Below are 21,325 nucleotides of genomic sequence, written 5' to 3' on the forward strand. Positions count from 1 at the left end.
TCTACAGTTTCATTACTTCACTCAGTCTGCTTAAAGCTATTTTAAAAATTAACTATCATGGGTAACAGTTTTAAATTTGATGTTACTGCAAGCATGCTGCCTCTGGATATAGGTGTTGCCCTTTCTCCTAAGACTAATTATGATCCATGCTGTAAAAGAAGAAGTAAAAGGGATTACCAGAAAACAGCATGGGGACTCCATCTAGTCCAGGAGTGGAGGACAGTTAGGAAAGGGTTTCCTGGGCAAGCCATATTTTCACTGATACCTGAAGAGTACAGATTAGCTAGTAAGAGGGAAAAACATGTGCAGACTCAGAGACAGGAAAGAACTTTGGGAACTAAAAGAAGTAGGAAGGCTTATAACTGGAGAATGACAAGGAAGAGAAACGGGTTGGAGAGGCAAATGGGGCCAGATCATATAGAACCTTGGAAATCACTTGAAAAGATTTTGGATTTTATTTTTAAACAAAAGGAAGTCATTATAAGGAATTCTTGGTAGCATAATGACATGATTCTGTTTACATTTTGAGATCACTTGGGCTGCTGTATAGAAAATGGACTGGAAAAACTGAGAGCAGAGGGAGCAGTAAAGCATCCAGATGAAAAAAATGGCGGCTTATTGGACTAAGAGGATGGCAGTAAGAAGAGAAGTGGGAGAGCCGCTGTTGTGGAGCAATAGGCTAACCTGCTGCCTGCAGTGCCGGCATCCCATATGGGTGCTGGTTCAAGTCCTGGCTGCACCACTTCTGATCCAGCTCCCTGTTAATGCACCTGGGAAAGCAGCAGAAGATGAGCCAAGTGCTTGGGCCCCTGCACTCGTGTGGGAGACCCGGATGAAGCTCCTGGGTTCATGGATGTGAAAGTACTTTATTAACTTTTAAACACTATACAAATTAAGTTGGATGGTTGCTGCTTGGAGAAACCAAATTTTTCAGTTGTATGAAAAACATAAGTTGAATATAAAATACAAATCAACACTGGCTAACCTACTGTGAGTGAACCACTTTCCCAGTGTTTACAGTACTGTGGCAGTGCTTATATCTTGTATTGACATATTTACATTAAGTTCAGTACTGTGATTGTATTGAAGGAAAACAAACTCAGTTTCTCCTACTATATGCTCACAACATAGATCACTTCTGTGGTCCCACAATGTGTAGGACTTTCTCACAACCAGCAGTCAGCCTTGTGGTAGACACCAGATAGGTGTCCCCTAATTTAGTAACAACTCTGTTTACCTGGGGTAGCATGAGATCCCACAAACTGAGGGCTGAGCCCCACCAGACTGCCCCTCACTTCAGATGCCAATCACACATCTGGGCTTCTGTAACTTCTGTTCAACTGAGCAGCTACCAGCTGGGGTTCCCACAACCCCTTCCTTGGGTTTGGTTCATTTGCTACAAGGGCTCACAGAACTTGGGGAAACATGTGCTGGTGTTTACTAATAGGTTATAAAGGATATTTTAAAGGAAGCAAATACACACCCAGGTGAAGAGCTACATAGGGAGGGGTCTGGAAGGGTCCCAGGCACAAGACTTCCATCTGCATGGAGCTGTGGCGCACCACCCTCCTGTGAGCCAACACCTGCTCAGCTGTCCAGAAGCTCTCTAGACCCCCAGCCTTTTGGGTCTTGATGGAGATTTCACTACATAGGCATGATTGAAGCATAGACAACTGTAGAAATGTGGGTGGGGTACACACATTTGGCACAGCCATTAAGATGCTGCTTGGGTGGCCGGCGCTGTGGCATAGTGGGAAAAGCCACCGCCTGAAGTGCCGGCATCCCATGTGGGTACCAGTTGGAGTCCCAGCTGCTCCACTTCTGATCCAGCTCTCTGCTGTGGCCTGGGAAAGCAGTGGAAGATGGCCCAAGTCGTTGGGCCCCTGTACCCACATCGGAAACCCAGAAGAGGCTCCTGGCTTCAGATCAGCCCAGCTCAAGCCATTGTGGCCATTTGGAAAGTGAAACAGCAGATGGAAGATTCTCACTCTCACTCTCACTCTCACTCTCACTCTCACTCTCCCTGCCTCTCTGTAATTCTGCCTTTCAAATAAATAAATAAATCTTTAAAAAAAAAATGCTGCTTGGAGGAGCCAGTGTTATGGCATAGTGGTTCAAGCTGCCACCTGTGACAGCAGTATTTCATACGGGCACCAGTTCACGTCCCAGCTGTTCTACTTCCAATCCAACTACCTGATAATGCACTGGGAAAGCAGCAGAGGATGGCCCAGGTCCTTGGGGCCTTGTACCCCCATGTGAAACTGGATAAAGCTCCTGGCTTCATCTTGGCTCAGTCCTGGCAGTTGTGGCCACTTGGGGAATGAGCCAGTGGAGAGAAGATATCTCCCTCTCCCTCTCTATAACTCTGACTTTCATATAAATAAATCTCTTTAAAAAAAAAAATGCTGCTTGGGATGCCTGCATCCCATATTAGTGCCTGGGTTTGAGTCCCAGTTTCATTCTCCATTCCAGCTTCCTGCTAATGTGTATACCGGGAGGCAGCAGATGGTGGCTCAAGTACCTGGGTCCCTGCCACCCATGTGGGAGAACTAGTTTAATTCCCAACCCAGGCTTCTTCCTGACCTAGCCCTAGCTGTGGAGGTGAATCAGCAAGTGAGAACTCTCCCTCCCCACTACCTCCCCCATCCCTGTGTGTCTTTCAAATAAATTTAATGTTTTTTGAAGATTTACTTATTTGAAAGACAAAGTGACAGAGATCTTCAATCCACTGATTTTCCCAAATGGCCATAACAGCCAGTGGTGGGCCAGGCTGAAGCCAGGAGCCCAGAACTCCATCCAGGTCTCCCATATGAGTCTCCTATGTGGGGACCCAAGGACTTGGGCTATCTTCCACTGATTTTCCAGATACATTAGCAGGGAGCCGGATCAGAAGTGGAGCAGCTTGGACTCAAACCAGCATTCCAGTATGGGATGCTGGTATTGCAGGAAGCAGCGTAATCCACTGAGCCACAACCCTGGCCCCTAAAATTAAAAAAAGGGAGGGAGGAAGGAAGGAAGTTGAATGGGCAAAAATCAATTAGAGTGGATCTAATGCTGCTAGACTGGGAAAACCTAGCACATCCTGTCTTGTGCAGATTCTTCTTAGCCACCTCTATGTGCAATATCTCTTCCTTCCCCGGATGGGGCAGGGCCCCTTGTGAAACAGGGGTCTTTCAATCTACTGTCAGACAAGGTCAAAGAATTTCTGTCTCTGAGACAGAGACAGAGGAAGATGACACTTTTTGGAGTTATGACCTGTCTGGGGACGAGAACTTCTAGTTTTATGGCCTGCTGTGAGAAGAAAAGGGAGCAGGTGAAAGGAAGACAGGGGCCAGTGCCGTGGCATAGTAGGCTAAGCCCCCACCTGTGGTGCCAGCATCCCATTTGGACACCGGTTCATGTCCCAGCAGCTCCTCTTCCAATCCAGCTCTCCAGTTATGGCCTGGGAATACGGTGGAAGATGGTCCAAGTGTGTGGGCCGCTGCACCCATGCAGGAGACCCAGAAGAAGCTCCTGGCTTCGGATCTGCTCAGTTCTAGCCATTGAGGCCATTTGGGGAGTGAACTAGCAGATGGAAGACCTTTTTGTCTCTCCCTCTGTCTGTAACTCTGCCTCTCAAATAAATAAATAAAATCTTAAAAAAAAAAAAAAAAAGGAAGAAAGAGAAGGTCAGAAAGAAATTGGCTTTTTGAGTCCTACTTCTGAGGCCTCTATAACTCAACATTGTAACAAAAGAAAAAGATCGTTTTTTGACCTTTTTTGCTCTGAGGCCATTCCAAAGTAACAAGTGCTATGAGAGTTATAGACCAGGAGTCGTGAATAAAAGCATGTGTGTGTGTGTGCGTACATATATACATGTATGTTTGTGTGTTTTACATAAATATGTAAAACACCCCCATGTTGAGTTTATGGCGTTTTGCCGTTCCCTTTCTCATGAAAAGTGCATCCTGCAATTTGTTCTGCATTTCACCTCGCTGTTGGATTAGAAGTTATTCTGCTTTCTCTTCCTCTGCTTTCCCTTACGGTCATATGCATCCAGGATTTACGTTTTGGGCAGAGGCAGATGTTTTTAGAGATCCGAACTCTGATTCTCTGTGGATGATTTCCACATTGATAGGGAGAAATCACCATGCTGATTGTCAACAACTGCCAAATAAGCCTTTGGAAAGAGAATACAATAAAATTTACTCTCCAGCAAGGTTCAGAACCTTTAAGAGTCTCTGTTTTTTGGCGTACCCTGCTTACTTATGCAGTTGCCCTGGCATTCAGAGCAGACTTGCTTCTGTCATTGCACTGCAGATGGGAGTCGCAAAAATAATAACCAGTTTCCTTCCTTCCGTAGCTTTGTGAAATTATTATCATTATGGATCTGTATTTCAGACGTTGATTTATTTTGTCCCTATCTAAAATATCTTAGAAAGATTTCATACTAGGTGCCCTATTTTAAACCTATGGTAAATTAAATGGGTTCTGTTTTAAATGAAATTCTTTCAGAACTATCAGTGAGTTGTTTTCCATCTGCTCTCTACTCTTCACAATTTTACCTTATCTTTTTAGATTAAATATCTGATGTCCATGAGAGGTTAGGAAACTTCAGGAACTTTATAAAAAATTAAGCATAAATTTGTTAGTTTACCCAGAATCAAAGAAGTAAGGAATGTTGCCAAGATGGAGATGAATGGGGAACTAATTTGTTCAAGGAAGCTTAAGGAAGCCCCAGGGAGGCAGGGAGTGGGCATGGAGTCCAAGTGGAAGGGCGCTGTGATAGAGAAGGGAGTGTTGCCTCAGCACAATTAGGCCACAGCTGTTTATGGATTTCCTAATAATGTGGTGAGTTACAGAATGCTTAAGCCTCAATTTTGTTTTTTAGGAGTCGACAGTCTAATTAGGTGGAGAAAGATTGTTCATATGAAACCAAACAACTAAATATTTCTGAACACCATATTCACTGAGTACAATAGCTTAGAGAAGGGGAAGAAATCAGTAAGGACTGGAATGATTTTTGAAGAATGATTAAGATTTTGTTTAAAAAAAAAAAGTCTTTATTTTACTTATTTGAGAGACAGGAAAAGAGATAGATCTTCCATCCACTGTTTCATTGCCCTGATGTCTGCAAAGGACCAGGGATGGCAGGTGTCCTAGCTGGGAGCCAGGAACTCAGTGTAGGTCTCCCACAAGGATGGCATGAACCAACTGAGACCGTTTTGCTTACCAGTATTTCCCAATATTAATAAGCTGTGTGGGTTCTTGCCATTAATTCAGATAATCCTGAATACTTGCTCAAATAGACCAGGCAGCATGGTAAGTTTTTAAGCTTTTGTATTTAGTGAGAGAAATGCATAGGGGAATGAGGGCTTTAAAGGAGAAAGAAAAGTCCGGAAATTCAGTTGGGGTCCATACTGAGCAGACAGCCAACCAAGAGTCACGTGCAACAAGTGTTGGGTTATGAGCAGCCACAAGCAGCTTAGCAGAAGCAGTGAAGTGAAGGTAAAGAGAGCCCAGGCTGCCTGAAGGCCACGCACACCGACAAGGTCAACAAAGGTCCATAATGGTGAAAAGGGATGGGCCCACCGTGTTTCAGACCTTTTAGCCACTTCCAAAGGGATGTGGTCACATAGCCTGATTGGTAGGTGGGCAATGCAGGTGGGATCAAATAGGGGGATGAGTTCACACATGGGCGTGGTGAAGGCATGGTCTTCCAGCTCACAAATCTGATCAGTTTTATCCTATCTGCCTGCCTGCATTCCAGCCATTTGAGCCATCACCTGCTCCCTCCCAGGGTGCGCATTAGCAGGAGCTGGAATTCGGAGTGGAGCTGGGGCTCTAACCCAGGCACTCCAATGTGGGATTCAGGCATCCCAAATGGCATCTTAAATGCTGTGCCAAATGTCCACCCTAGGAATGATGGAAAAAGGCTAGTACATAATGACCCAAGTACTTGGGCCCCTGCTGCTCTTGTGGGAGACCAGGTGAAGCTCCTGGTTTGTGGCTACAGCCAGACCCAGACCTGGCTATTGCCGCCATCTGGGGAGTGAACCAGCAGATGGAAGATAATCTCTCTGTGTGTCACTCTGCTGTTCAAATAAATAAATAAATCTTGGGGGAAAAAAATTAAGGCCAGCAAAAATGGACTCCAAAAAAGCAAATACAATGGATAAAATATTTGTGTTAGTTACAAATTTATTTGTGCATTATAAAAAAATAAAAATTTTGACAAATATAAAAGTTCTTCCAAAAGATAAAGGATATATCCCCTAATAGAAAAATGAGCAAATTACTTTAGCAGGAAAGCTATTGAATAAGAAATATAAATGCCCAGTAGACAGATTAAGCCTACTTAAAATTAGCATCATTAAAATCAAAGAAATGTAAATAATAAAATACAGATTTTCTCTTATGAGGTTGGCAGTAGTTTTAAATATATTCATGATTATGGGGTTCAGGCACTTAACACACTACTGATGGAACTTTAAATTGTTTTTTAGAATATTTTATTATTTTTATTTATTTAGAAGACAGAGAAAACATACAGAGATAAGATCCTCCATCTGCTAGTTCATTCCCCCAAATGCGTGCAACAGCTGGGGCTGGGATGAGTGGGCCAAAACTATTAAGCTGGAGCTCAGTCTGGGTCTCCCATGTGAGTGGCAGGGACTCAGCTGCCTGAGCCATTACCTGCTGCCTCCCAGGGTGCGCATTGTCAGGGAGCTGGAGTAGGAAGCAGAGCCAGGACTTGAACCCAGGTACTTATATGGGAAGTGAGCTTCCCAAGCAGGAATGTAACCATCGCACCAAATGTCTACCCCAAATGTAAATTCTCATCCCAGCATGGTAATCAATAGTCTTAGAAAAAAGAAAGAACATACTCTCCAGTATGGTTCTATTTCTAGAAGGTGTCCTAAGGAAGTCATTAGAAAAAGGTGAACACAGAAATTTACCCAACCTTTATAATACCGAAACATTAGAAACACTCTGAAGAGAGTATGGCTATATTAACATAGAAATGAGAACAGGCAAGTGATGGCACATCATGTACCCCAGGGTTCTGTTACACTGAGAATGGGCACTTGGGGAATGCATATATGTGTTTTTATTTGCACTGGGAGCACCAGGAAATTTTTGTGCACCACATTATTAATCATTCTTAATTCTGAATGGTTGGACACCAGTGAGTTTCACTTTCTCTTTGTCCTTATGAATGCAATGAACATGTATTATGTTTTGAAATGTATTTTAAAGAAAAATAGAACTTAAGAATAAGGAGCGGGTACTTATATTGTTCATTAAGTCTACACTTTCACGGCTGGCACTGTGGCACAGTGGGTAAAGCCACCACTTGCAGTGCCAGCATCCCATAGGGGCGCTGGTTTGAATCCCAGCTGCTCCTCTTCCGATCCAGCTCTCTGGTATAGCCTGGTAAAGCAGTAGAAGGTGGCCCAAGTCCTTGGGCTGCTGCACCCACGTGGAGACCCAAAGAATCTCTTGGCTCCTGGCTTTGGATCAGCCCAGCTGCAGCCATTGTGGCCATCTGGGGAGTGAACCAGCGGATGGAAGACCTCTCTCTCTCTCTCTGCCTCTCCTTTACTCTGTAACTCTTTCAAATAAATAAATCTTTTGTTAAAAAAAAAAAAAAAACAAAGTCTGTACTTTCTTAGATCTAACACAGGGTCAATATAGTCTAGAACAATTTATTATACATTTCAAAATAACTATAGAAGAGCTTGATGGTTCCCAACTCATGGAAATGATAATATTTAAGGAGATGGAAATGCTAATTATCCTCATTTGGTCATTATACATTGTATCCATGTATTGAATTTATAATAATTAACCCAATTAATAAATGCAAATATTATGTTAATTTTAAAAATAATTTTTCTGTATTTAAACATAAAGGAAGCTAGAGTGATTGTTTTTATTTATCTGAGAGACAGAGAGCTCCTATCCTCTGGTTCACTTCCCAGATTGCAACAGCTGGGCCTGGACTGGTGGTACTGGGTCTGGTTCAAGCCAAAGAGCTGAGAGCTGGGAACTGAATCTAGGCCTCCCATGTGGGTGACAAGAGATCCAACTACTTGAGCCATCAGCTACTGCCTCTCAGGAGATGTATTAACAAGAAGCTGGAATCAGGAACAGAGCTAGGACGCGAGCCCAGGCACTCCAATATGGGATATGGCCTTCCCAGCTAGTGTCTTTTTTTTTTTTTTTGTAAGATTTATTTATTTGAAAATCAGAGTTACACAGAGAGAGAAGGATAGGCAGAGAGAGAGAGAGAGAGAGGTCTTCCATCTGCTGGTTCACTCCCCAACCAGCAGCAATGGTCAGAGCTGTGCTGATCTGAAGCCAGGAACCGAGCCTCCTCCGGGTCTCCCACATGGATGCAGGGGCCCAAGGACTTGGGCCATCTTCCACTGCTTTCCCAGCCACAGCAGAGAGATGGATCGGAAATGGAGCTGCCGGGACTTGAACCAGCACCCATATGGGATGCCTGCACTGCAGGCCATGGGTTTACCCACTGTGCCACAGCGCCAGCCCCCAGCCAGCTAGTGTCTTAAGCACTAGGCTAGATGCTTTGCTTATAATGATCTTGATTATATGTTCTAGGGGTTTTTGGAATTTGGTATGGGAAAAGTAGTACCCTCCCTCCTACATGCCACTCCACTTGTCTAGAAAGACTGAGCCTAGATTTTTTTTTAACTCCAAAAGAATTGTACATCTAGGAAGTGGGCATTTGGCACAGTGGTTAAGTAAGCCACTGCTTGGGACACCCACATCTCATACTGGAGTGCCTGGTTGGTTTGAGTCTCAGCTCTACTTCTGATTCCAGCTTCCTACTAACTTGCATGCTGGGAAGCAGCAGATGATGGCTGAAGTACTTGGATCCCTGCCGCCCAAGTAGGAGACCTTAATTCAGTTCTACACTCCTGGCTCCAGCCCAGCCCAGCCCAGCTGCAAGAGGCATTTAGGGAATGAATCAGCAGTTGGGAGAGCTCTCTGTCTCTCATGTTCTCTCTGTCTTTCAAATAAATAAGTAATTTTTAAAAAAGAAGAGTTGCACATCTATCTATATAGTTTTTAACTGAAGGATATGGTTGATTTGATAACTATTATAGACTAATAGTTTCTGTTTTTGTCTAGTAAAAATCTTTGACTCAGAACTTTAGAAGCTTCTGTAAGAATCTGGATGTTACAAGTTCACATTTTCTTTTTCTTTATATTCACTTTATTCTTTCTTTTGCTTCTGTTTGGGCTCTGTCATGATGAATGGATCCAGTATGGCAAATACATCACCCAATGTAAAATCCAAAGAGGACCAGGGGTTAAATGGCCATGATGAGAAGGAAAACCCATTTGCAGAGTACATGTGGATGGAGAATGAAGAAGATTTCAACAGACAGGTAAGGAATGAAGTAGAAGACTAATGATGCATGTAACTTAACAGCTTTAATATTTTACACTCAGTTACAAAAGAAAAGGGTACAGTTGGATTTAGAATAATGTAAAAATACATAGAGGCTTCATCTGGAATGACTAAAGTATTTTTAAAAAAAAAAAAAGATTATTTATTTATTTGAGAGGTAGAGTTACAGACAGAAAAACGCAGAAACAGAGAGAAAGGTCTTCCATCCACTGATTCACTCCCCAAATGGCCACAACAGCTGGAGCTGGGCCAATCCGAAGCCAGGAGTCTCCTCCATATCTCCCACGCTATGCAGGGGTCCAGGTGCTCGGGCCATCTTCTACTGCTTTCCCAGGCCAAAGCAGAGAGCTGGATTGGAAGAGGAGCAACCGGGATTAGAATCGGAGCCCATATGGGATGCTGGCACTGCAGATGGAAGATTAATCTACACCACAGCGCCGGCCCCACTAAGAAGTATTTTCAGCTGTAAAGAAACCAGAGTGGACATACTTTGGGAGAAGATTTGTTAACTTATTATCGTGCTGATTAAAAGAGGCTACAAGGGCTGGTATTGTGGCATCATGGGTTAAGCCACCCTGTGACAACGGCATCCCATATGAGTACCTGTTTAAGTCTCAGCTGCTCCACTTCCAATCCAGCTCTCTGCTGTGGTCTGGAGGAGCAGTGGAAGATGGCCCAACCCCTGCACCCACATGGGAGTCCTGGAGGAGACTGCTGGCTCCTAGCTTCAGATTTGGCTCAGCTCTGGCCGTTGTGGCCATCCAGGGGGTGAAGGACTTCTCTCTCTCTCTCTGCCTCTGCCTCTGCTTCTCTGTAACTCTGCCTTTCAGATAGAGGAATAAATCTTAAAAAAAAAAAAAAAAAAAAAAAACTCAGGATACAAGGATATTCAAAATATTGTGGGAAAATGGAATTGAAAATATGGGTTTAAATGCAAAAAAAATCAGTACAGAAATATTTTTTCACATGCATGGAAAACACATATTGTAAAAAACTATGCATGGATTTCAACAATTTTTTTGCACCAAAATAAACTCATAATCGTAATGCCACTTTTCCACAGACATTTTGAAGACCTTTGTATGACTCAGGAAAGAAGGAAGAGGTAACATAGTAGATAATTGTGATTGGTTTATGTTTCCTCATACCTACATGTACACAAAATTTCCAAGAAGAGGAAGATTTGGTTGGGTTAAGGCGGGGTGGGGGGGGAGGCAAAATCTAATTACATATAATTTGCTCTCTTTGGCTAGCCACATTGTGGAAACAGGGAGAAATGTGAATTTTTTGTGAATTTTATAAATTTTGGGATACTTTGCATACACATTTCTAATGAGGGGATTTCTGTAAGCCTCCATCATTTTCCCTTGGGTGACTTGTAAGTAAAAGTCAGCATAGATGTATTAAAAAATGTCTGTGTCGAGATTAAAGGTGACTTTTTTTTTAAAGATTTACTTATTTATTTGAAAGGCAGAGCCACAGAAAGGCAGAGGCAAAGGGAAAGAGAGAGAGAGGTTTTCCGTCCGCTGGTTCACTCCCCAAATGGCCACGATGGCCATAGCTGTGCCAATCCGAAGCTAGAAGCCAGAAGCTTCCTCTGGGTCTCCCACGAAGGTACAGGGACCCAAGGACCTGGGCCATCTTATGCTGCTTTCCCAGGCCATAGCAGAGAGCTGGATCGGAAGAGGAACAGCCAGGTCTCAAACTGGCACCCATATGGGATGCCAGTACTGCAGATGGTGGCTTTACCTACTTCGCCACAGTGCCGACCACAAGGGTGACTATTTTGGTTTTCTTGGTTCTGATTTCCCAACTCTTACACGTACAAAGAAAATGGATTACTTCTAGGGTAAGGGAAACAGGCTCACATGTATATACTCTAAGAGAAAAATATCATAAGTAAAAGGGAACACGTGCCGGCGCCGCTGCTCACTAGGCTAATCCTCCGCCTAGCGGCGCCGGCACACCGGGTTCTAGTCCTGGTTGGGGTCTGGATTCTGTCCCGGTTGCCCCTCTTGCAGGCCAGCTCTCTGCTGTGGCCAGGGAGTGCAGTGGAGGATGGCCCAGGTGCTTGGGCCCTGCACCCCATGGGAGACCAGGAAAAGCACCTGGCTCCTGGCTCCTGCCATCGGATCAGCGCGGTGCGCTGGCCGCAGCGCGCCGGCCACGGCGGCCATTGGAGGGTGAACCAACGGCAAAGGAAGACCTTTCTCTCTGTCTCTCTCTCACTGTCCATTCTGCCTGTCAAAAAAAAAAAAAAAAAAAAAAAAGAAAGAAAGAAAAAAGAAAGGGAACACGTGAAAGAATGGAGAGAGAAAACACCAGGAAATGTTAAACATCAAATCGTGTTCAGTCCCATGTCTTGAAAGTGTTTTGTTATTGTTATTTTGCATACTTCATAACTATCTAATTTACTTGAGATCCAAAAAGGGCGACTAATTGTGATGTTGAAATGCTGTTCTTAAATCCTGTTACCAGTGTCTTCTCAATTCATGGGGTAACTACAGGCTCTTCTGAGTGATTATTTTTTGCTTGACCACCTTTCTGGTGGTGGCGCTAGTGAGCTGTGTGTCACCAGGCAGCCAGCAGGCAAGGAATGCCAGGGTGTGAAGCAGGGGCCCGTCAAAGCCACACTAGAGCCATACTTTTTTGTTTTAATTTTCCAGATGTGTATTTATGAGGGCTTTTTTAAAAAAAGATTTATTTATGTGTTTGAAAAGCAGAGTTACAGAGGAGAAGGAGAGACAAGCAGAGAGAGAGAGAGAGAGATCTTCTATCCACTGGTTCACTCCCTAAATGGCTGCAACAGCCAGGGCAAAGCCAGGAGCAAGGAGTTTCTTCTGGGTCTCCCGCACAGGTGCAGTGCCCCAAGCATGCAGGTCATCTTCCACTGCTATCGCAGGCCAATAGCAGGGAGCTGGATCAGAAGTGGAGCTGCCAGGACTTGGATCTGGCTCCCATATGGGCTGCCAGCATTGCAGACAGCGGCTTTACCTGCTTAGCCACAGCACCGGCCCCAGAACCATAGTCTTTTTTCTTTTTTTAAAGAATTATTTTATTTATTTGAAAGACATAGTTACAGAGAGAAGTAGAGCCAAAGAGAGAGGTCTTCCATTCCACTGGTTCACTCCCCAAATGACCGCAACAGACAGAGCTGAGCTGATCCGAAGCCAGGAGCTTCTTCCGGATCTCTTATGTGGGTGCAGGAGGCCAAGGACTTGGGCCAACAACTTCTTCTTTCCCAGGCCATAGCAGAGAGCTGGATAGGAAGTAGAGCAGCCAGGACTCGAACCCGTGCCCATACGGGATGTCGGCACTACAGGCTGGGTCTTTAACCCGCTGCGCCACAGCGCCAGGCCTGAACCATACTCTTTATTCAGAGTTAACAGCGTCTGCAAAGAAGTGTAAAATATCCTGGGTACATACTGTTTTAATTTAGGACAGTGTTTAAGAAATATGGAATTCTCTCATATTCATGTATTTCTTCTTATTTGAACAGAATATTGCATTGATGACATAAGTTTCTAGTGGTATGCCAAAAATGTGTTCTTTATATATTTCTCAGGTTGGGGGTCTCAATACCAGAGAAGTGAGCCAGAAGCTTAAAGTTTCTTTTGATTTAATTTCTACTATCCAGATCATAGGTGGTTACACACTTCCTGTCCCTTTTTCATGCTTCTTATATATGGGAAATTTAAGATGGATTCGTGGATTGGGCATTGTGGGACAGCAAGTTAAGCCACACTTGGGACACCTCCATCCCATACTGGAGTGCCTGGATTGAGTCCAGCTACTGTTTCCAAAGCAGTCTCCTGCTAATGTATCTTTGGAGGCAGCAGATCATGGCTCAAGGACTAGGGCACCCACCTACCATCCAAATAGGAGCCCCGGACGGAGTCCAGGCTCCTGGCTTCAGCTTGGCCAAGACCTGACTGTTGCAGGCATTTGGGGAGTGAACCAGCAGATGAAAGATCTCTGTGTGCCTGCATGTGTCTGTCTGTCTCTCTCTTTCTCTGTTATTCTGCCTCTTCAGTGATAACAGCAATAATTTTTTTAAAGAATTCCTTTGTAGCAGAATTGAGAAAAGAATATCAGGGTCTAAAAATTATTTTCCATAAGTTTCATAAACATAGAAAATACCTGTGTCACATTATTAAAGGTCTTGGAAGGCATGTAAAGACCTGGGATTTCTGCTACTTTAAATAATTATTTCACAGTCTTCACTGTTGATAGAATTTGGTCAAAAAATTTGTTTTGTAGCCAGGCATTGAAGCATCTTAATTATTAGGTGTCAGGTCATTCTTTTTTTTTTAAGATTTATTTTATTTATTTGAAAGAATTACAGAGAGAGGTAAAGACAAAGAGAGAGGTCGTCCATCTGCTGGTTCACTCCCCAGATGGCTGCAGTGGCCAGAGCTGCACTGATCCAAAGCCAGGAGCTTCTTCCGGGTCTCCCACGTGGGTTCAGGAGCCCAAGGACTTGGGCCATCCTCTACTGCTATCCCAGGCCATAGCAGAGAGCTGGATCGGAAGAGGAGCAGCCGGGACGAGACTGGTGCCCATATGGGATGCCTGCGCTTCAAGCCAGGGCTTTAACCCACTGCGCCACAGCGCCGGCCCCAGTCCAGGTCATTCTTAACTGCAGAGTACTAAACTGGGAAGAAGTCGGGGAAACACTGGTAGATCCCCAGGGCCTATAAGTCTGAGCTGCTGCCCTTGCTTGCTAGGTGGAAGAGGAACTGCAGGAACAAGACTTCTTGGATCGCTGCTTCCAGGAGATGCTGGATGAAGAAGACCAAGACTGGTTCATTCCATCACGAGACCTGCCCCAGGCTGTTGGACAGTTGCAACAGCAGCTCAACGGATTGTCAGTCAGCGATGACTGTGATTCTGAAGATATTTTGGTAAGATCCACATAGCATTTCACATGTGACATCATGAAAAGTTTCCAGGGTTTGGAGTCAGGACTCCCTTTCTAGCCTCATCATTCATGCCAGGGGCTTTGATAAGAGCGTGCACTGAAGACATGTGGCTCCTCCTGAAATACCATGAAAACATTGCTGCTGGCTTCTCAAAGTAGACTTGGGATTAAAGATGAAAGTGTGAACACTGAAGAAGTTTATTTTCAATTTCTCCTGTCTTGTTTTACTGTTTCCCAAATCCATATTTAATATATTGTAGTTCAGAATAATTCTGTTTAAAAGTTGTTCAGAGAGAGGGCTTTTGGGTTAGCAGTTGCACGTCCCACACTGGAGTGCCTGGATTCGGTTCTCAGCTCTTGCTCATAACTCCAGCTTCCCACCAGTATATACTCTTGGGAGGCAATGGTGGTGACCTCTGCCACCCATATAGGAGACCTAGCTTGTATTCCTAGCCCTTGGCTCCAGCCCCAGCCCCAGCCCTAGCCATTCCAGGCATTTGAGGAGTAGCGAGTAGAGGAGATCTCGCTCTTTCTCTGTTCCCCCTCCCCCACCTCTAAAATAAATAACAACAACAGAAATGTTATGGCCTGTTTGTTTTGGAAGAAATGTTTTTCTAAAGATTTGTTCATTTATTTGAAAGGCAGAATGACAGAGAGAGAGAAAGACAGAGATCTTCCATCCACTGGTTCAGTTCTCAAATGCCTGCAACAGCCATGTCTGAAGCCAGGAGCCAAAAACTCCATCTTGGCCTCTTACATGGGTGGCAGGGGCCCATGTACTTGGGCCATCTTCCACTGCCTTTCCAGGTGCATTATCAGGGAGCTGGATCAGAAGTGAAGCAGCCAGGACTCAAACCAGCGCTCTCATATGAGGTGTGGCATCCTAAGCCGGGGTTTAACCGGCTGCACCACAATGCCAGCCCCAGGAATGTATTTCTGAGAGGCCGTTTTCCCCTTATAATTAAAAGGCCAGATAAATTCATTCCCTGCAATCCGTCTTTATGTAATACCTCAGTGCCAAGAGTCGTGCCGACTTACTTGTGAATGATTTGAATGATTGTGCCCTAATAGTCTGCCGAGGTTTGGGATACTCACAAGAGGGTAGGTAACCACAGGGACTAAAGAATGGTGAAGAAAAAGATTCTGGTAACCAGACAGCTTCGATGGGATATCCTGATTTTCAAGGTACTCAATGAATTGGAAAGCTCTTGGAGTGGAACTTGAAGGTCTCTGATGAGACTTTGGAAAGCACCACCAATGGAGCAGGAATCTAAAGAAGGAAGGAGCACATGAGCTAATCGGGGCTTTGAGTATCAGGAGCTCTTGCGAACAGCCCAGAGTAATAGCTTGTGTTCCAGGGAACTTTATTTCTCCCCTTAAGGCTGAGGGGAAGGTACTGGTAATAATGGAAATGGGGGAAAAAACGAGTCTTAAAGTGCAGCTTGCTTTGGGATTGATTATCTCTCGCCTCTTATTTCAGAGCAAAAGCAACCTGAATCCAGATGCCAAGGAGTTTATTCCAGGAGTGAAGTACTGAGGCGGCAGAATGCTTTGAGGAGGACTTATCTGTCCCCACATCTGGGGACAGTGATGCACAAAACGGCAGTGCTGAAGAGGGGGTGGGGCGGGCAAGGGGTGCACGGCGGGGAAGGGGAAGGGTTAATGCGGTACTGTGCCTCTGAGTAACTAATGTGCTCAGTCTTACTCTACACGCCTCTGAGTATTTCTCTTTTGTTGTGCTGACTTTCATTTGGAGCAGTTTCCTGGGTCTTCTAGGGTTTTTTTTGTTTGTTTTTTGTTTTTTGTTTTTTTAGTGAGCTTGTTTGTATTAAGGAAACTTCCTTCATCAGGAATGGTCTGCTGTGTGTGTTTAGGCAAAATAAGTTGATCAAGAAAAGCTGGGTGTTTAAGAAATGCCCTTCCCACACTGCTGTACACACCCCGGGGCAGGGGGTGCCTGTGGCGTCTGATCAACAGGATGCAAAGAAGGGCAAGCGGACGAGTCAGGTGGTGCAGACCAGGACACAAGGCTCAGCGCCCTGGGCCCTGGAATTTCCTACGATGAGCTGGGATTACCACTGGCCCACCTAGCCTGTGTCGCCCTGCCCTGCACACCACTCACAAAAACCCAGACTTCAGATAGTTGGTTTATAGGAGCTCTTCCGATGGTTGATGAGAGGCCGTAAGTCAGAGGGAGGCGGCTGTGGTGGTGATGGTCAGTGAAGTCCTGTTATTGTTGGCTCTTTCCTGAAGCCTCTGTTCACTGCTGTCGTCAAGCTCATCACTTGCAAGGGACGAGAGCAGTAGGTTCATTTGCTGCCTCATCCCTCATGTGTCTATTCCTACCTCCTTCCCACCCCAGCCGCACCCTGCCTTTAAGATGTTACCGAAGACATAGGAGAAGTTTGCTGTGCTTGAACCTGGAGAAGTCATCCTGGAGTTCTGTTAGCTGTATTTTCAGTGTATTTGGACAGTGATTTTTTCTAATCCATCAGCACTTGGTCCTCCTGGTATCTTAATTCCCTTTGTAAGGTTTATGCACTTTTTTCAAGGAAATGTGTTTTTTCAGGACACTAGTAAGCAGCTCCGTTCTGTTTGGATGCTTCTCTGCACCCCACGGAACTACACAAGAGGAACTCAAGAGCAACCTAGGGGAGTGAGTCCTGCTTGACCCGATGACCATGTGCCTGGCCCTCTGTGGTGTTTCCACCTGTTAGAAACTGTTGTTGTTCCCTGTATGTGAGTTTTCCAGGGGATCCTGTCTGCCTTTCCCACCTGGGGCATCTTGCTGGTACTCCCGAGGCACCAGGAGCTGCCTGCGTGTGTAGAGGTACAGGTGGCAGTGTTGTGTGTGAAAGAGCATGTCCGGTCGTGGCCATGCTGCCAAGATGAGGACGTGCAGGAGCCCGAGGATGGGAGTGCTTTCTGTGCGACTGCTGCTGTGCTGTGCATGAGGCTGGAAAGAAAAGGTTGTGTAACTTGAAGTTGGTATAAATTCAGTATGTGGATGTGGGACCGAGGTTGCAAGGAAAGGACTTAAGGGTCTGGAAAGCTGAAGAAATTCCTGCGAGCTCCGTCGTTGACCATGTGACCAGCCACAAGCTAGCACAAGATTAATGTACAAACCCACATCTTTTTCCTCCTTTGAGTCTATAGGATGGCAGCATTTCATGGATGGTCACATGTCACGGGAGAGTATGTAGCTTGGGGAACTTGGATGATCAGACACGCACGATTCCCCAAGCCTCTGCCTCTGGGGATTGAAAGTGTTAGTTTGTCCAGGGAGGACCATGAGTAAAGAATCAGCTGGCTTTGTTGACTCTGGAAGGACACAGTGTTGGAAGTGCGTAAGCAGAGCCGACCGCTCTCTTCCGGGACTGCTCTTTCTCTTCAGTCTCCCCTCGCCTGGCGGTGTTCACAGTGCCTAGGCAGTTGGAAATGTGTGGGGAGCATAGGAAGTGTCTGTGACAAGAAGTACCATGGACTTGTGTTCAGCTGCCCGTTAGGAAAGTACTGCCAGGATCCACTTCTGCATCCTCAATGTTTGTTCTTGTGATTCCTGGGTAGGCTTAGCTGCCAGGTGCCACCCAAGAGGCTTGTCTTTCCTTCTGCAGCGCTGGTCCATTTTGGGTGTCAGTCTTTGGCATGTTCACAGGGTGTGTTGGGTTGGGACTAAGAAAGCACAGAATCTGAAGGCTGGAACTTCTGCCCAGACCCAGAGAGTGCTGATTCCAGGGTCAGGAAGCAGCTAGCAAGGTGATCCTTTTTTGTTAACATGCAGGACTTGTGCTTCTAACAGTTCCTCTTGTCGCCGCCTATTTTATGTTGCAAGGTGGGAGCACTGCTGTCACCGGGTCACAGGTCTGGTTATGGTTTTACCGACTTCTTAGCAGAAAAGGTGTATGGGTCTTCCTGGACCTTCCCTGGGGAAAGGCTGGGAGCCTCTGTCTGTCTTGGACTTTTCCTCACAGGACAGGCTCTGGGTGCGAGCCAGGCTGAATGCCTTTACCATTTAATGGTGAGCCTTGTATTTGTAAGTGATACTTTTGATGTTGAGGTTAAGTCACTACTTGGATCAAACTTTTTTCCTTTTTGGCAACTAGAAGTTTGAGAATGTGTATAGAAATGGAGCATGTATTTTTAACAGTTGCCAGTCTGGCTGGTCCCAGTGTTAGTGGTGATTGACTTCTGTTTTCGTTATTGTGATTATTTATTTGACTCTGAAACTCCAAGATGAAGATAACCTATGTCCTTATCTTCAAGGGGGAAAAAAAAAGTAGAGGAATGTCTTTTCCATTTTTCTAGGCCTTTGAACTGTGGCAGAAAATCTGAGGATATTGCCTGGACCTGGGCCCATTTCTAACTGTAATAGTTAGCTTTTGGGACTCATAAGGTCAAACCCAAAGATGACAAGGCACAGGCTGGACCTTTGCAGCCTCTTTAGTTTCCAAAGTCAGAACAGCTGGGCTCTCTTTAGTTATAATATGGCAGTGGCTTAAAAATAAATATTTTTAGTGAAATATTAAGCCGCATTTTCCAAAGGTTGGTTGCTGTCATGTCAAAGTTTTGCCTTGACTTTGGAGAGGCTGGAAGGTAGGGAAGGCAGAGGAACACTCAGGCACTTCCCATGCCAGAGAGGAAAGCTTTGTAAACAGGCAACCCCAGTACACAGCCTGCAGCTTTCCCCCTTGCCTTCAGGCTGCTGTGAGCCCAGTGTAGACAGATGGCTGTTTATATTCCCGAGTGCACCTACTGCACCTGGAGAGAGCAGGCTACCTTCAGTAAGGGCCCTTGGGTGGTACTGAGGTGTGGGAACTGGTGGTGGAGAAGTGACAAACCTGCCCACGATTTGGAGGCATCCGCCTGATGGGAAATACCATGTCTCCGACCACTCTCCTCTGGGATACCGTGAATGTCATTAGTGTGGGGAGCCCCCTGGAAGGCTCAGCATTGACCTGGATGTGGTGTGTAGTAGGGACCTTGACCTCCTGCCTTTGCCTGCAAGTCCCTGTGTGAATCACTTCACACCTCACTGCCCCTGGAGATCATTAGCTGTGTGGGTCTGGGTGGCATGCAATGGACCTCCTGCAGCCTCTGCTGTGCTGCCTTGTGAATTTCATCCTTGGACTTGGTTGGCCGTAGTTGGGAGTCTGTTTTTTTTCCTCTTTTGTTTTGATCTCCTTTATTGAAGTTGCTATTGGTACGGAGACAGGGGAGCAGGAAGCCTACCTAAGGAAACACTCAAGTTTCCTGGGTGCTACTTTGCGTTGTGCCCCCACTGCCCAACCTCTTCCTGTGCTGCCCCATCAGTCTTTATTTTCAGGGGAGGGGGGTCATGGGAATAGGACAGCTGGATACGGGTCTCTACAGGGTGTCAGCCAAGCGCGTCACACTCCCAAGAGATCTGTGGATGGACAGACGAATGCATCATCTTTTATTAGAATCTCACCTCTGAGATTTGCTGAATTTTCACCCCAATCCTACCTTCTTACTGGCTGCCTTTTTTGAAAAATAATAAAGAAAGTCTAGCTATTTAATACTACAAAAATACTACTGCAGCAATAAAGTCGTTAAATGATATTTTACAGTTACTAAAATGTATTTGCTAAAACAGTGAAACGTTTCACTCTGTAAATCAGCACTAAGTGATGCTCCTGTCCTGCTTCCTGTGAGCCTTCAAACACGTTTAACTGATGCACGAAGGGTGCTTTGAGAGACAAGGAGTGCTGTTTTTAAACAACTTTAATGAGGCATGTTTTACATATATCATAAAATTCACCCACTTCAGGTATACGAGTCAGTGATTTCAGTAACCTTCTCCAGTGGTGCAGCCACAGCCCTCTCAGTAAGGCCCTTCGTGCTCAGTTACAATTCATCCCTGTTCCCTCCTCCAGACCCAGGCTCCCACGAGGAGCTTTCTATCCCTATATGTCTGCCTTTTCCGGACATTTCATCCAGTCTGTGATCTCCTCACGTGGCTCGGTATCTCTGTGGTTCACCCATGACCTGCGAGATGTCTGGGTAGTTTGTCCCATTTCTTGCTGAGCAGCATTCCACCGAGGGGCCACATCTGGTCAGCCGACAGCCTTCTAAACTTGGATTTCAACTTCCTGTGACCTAAATGGAACCCTCTGGGCATAGGAACAGAGGACTTGTCGGGGAGACTGCAATGCACGCCAGAGAGCTCTGCTTATCAGAACCAGCTTTGTCATCAGAAGCCACACAGGAACCTGAACTGCTGCAGAAATCTTTATAATTTTGCAACCGTTTTATAAAGAGCTTTTGTGCTGTCTACAACACAAGGACTTTCAAAGCATCTGCTAACTCCACTTAATGAGTCTGGGCATGTGTCTTGAGTGGACATGAAAGTGAAACCATCAGTGCCATACAGGATGTCTTTCCTTGCCCAGACTGGATGGGGAAATCTGTGAACTTTCTAAATAACTCATGCAGTACCGTGTCCCTATTTATAAAGCTGAGTATGTATTAAACATCACGCTGCTTGGTCGGACACGTGTCAGGCTGACAGCAGAGGCAGATGGGGAGACACGCCTGGGGCCTGTGGTGGCAGCAGCCCCCAGGGCCCGTGCATGGTGCTTGACGTGCTGACACTGTCATGGGGCAGCCTGGCACCTCCAGAAGGAGGGTCTAGACTTTGAACCTTGACCCGTTTCACAAGTGTTTATAAGCTGTTTTTGCTCTTTTTTTCCCTAAGTGAACATGACATGGTAGTTATTAATACTTCTTTGGGGGAGGGACAGGGCTTTCATTGAAAAAAATAATTTTCATAAAAATATCAAAAATGAAAAAGTTACTTTAAATTTTTTTGCTATACAAACCAAATGGCAGCTGTTGAAAATCTCAATAAAATGAGAATAAAATGCATTTACTGGCAGTGGTACCTTTTTTCCTAAAGTTGGGTTACTCCGTACCCGCATACCATGGGGTGTGTATGCTGTGGTATGTGTGTGACAGACTTGCAA

General features: G+C 45.3%; 1 protein-coding gene across 5 annotated transcripts in view; it reads left to right on the forward strand.

Annotated features, from left to right (window-relative positions):
• PAIP2B (poly(A) binding protein interacting protein 2B) overlaps window positions 1-21,227 on the forward strand; it is an 86,944-nt gene extending 65,717 nt beyond the window's left edge. For 4 of the 5 annotated variants that reach the window (XM_051842796.3, XM_070069023.2, XM_089327576.1 and 1 more), the window contains 3 exons: window positions 9,275-9,398; window positions 14,149-14,325; window positions 15,823-21,227. In XM_051842796.3, the coding sequence (XP_051698756.1) occupies window positions 9,276-9,398; window positions 14,149-14,325; window positions 15,823-15,879 (357 nt within the window). In that variant the 5' untranslated portion in view covers window position 9,275 and the 3' untranslated portion in view covers window positions 15,880-21,227. Of the gene's footprint in view, window positions 1-9,245; window positions 9,399-14,148; window positions 14,326-15,822 lie in introns of those variants that run through there. The other variant, XM_002709790.5, reaches the window with a different exon arrangement.
• The last annotated feature ends 98 nt before the right edge of the window (window positions 21,228-21,325 follow it).

The sequence above is a fragment of the Oryctolagus cuniculus genome, chromosome 2, assembly GCF_051225735.1.
Source record: "Oryctolagus cuniculus isolate XC-2025 breed Fujian yellow rabbit chromosome 2, ASM5122573v1, whole genome shotgun sequence".
Lineage (NCBI taxonomy): Eukaryota > Metazoa > Chordata > Mammalia > Lagomorpha > Leporidae > Oryctolagus > Oryctolagus cuniculus.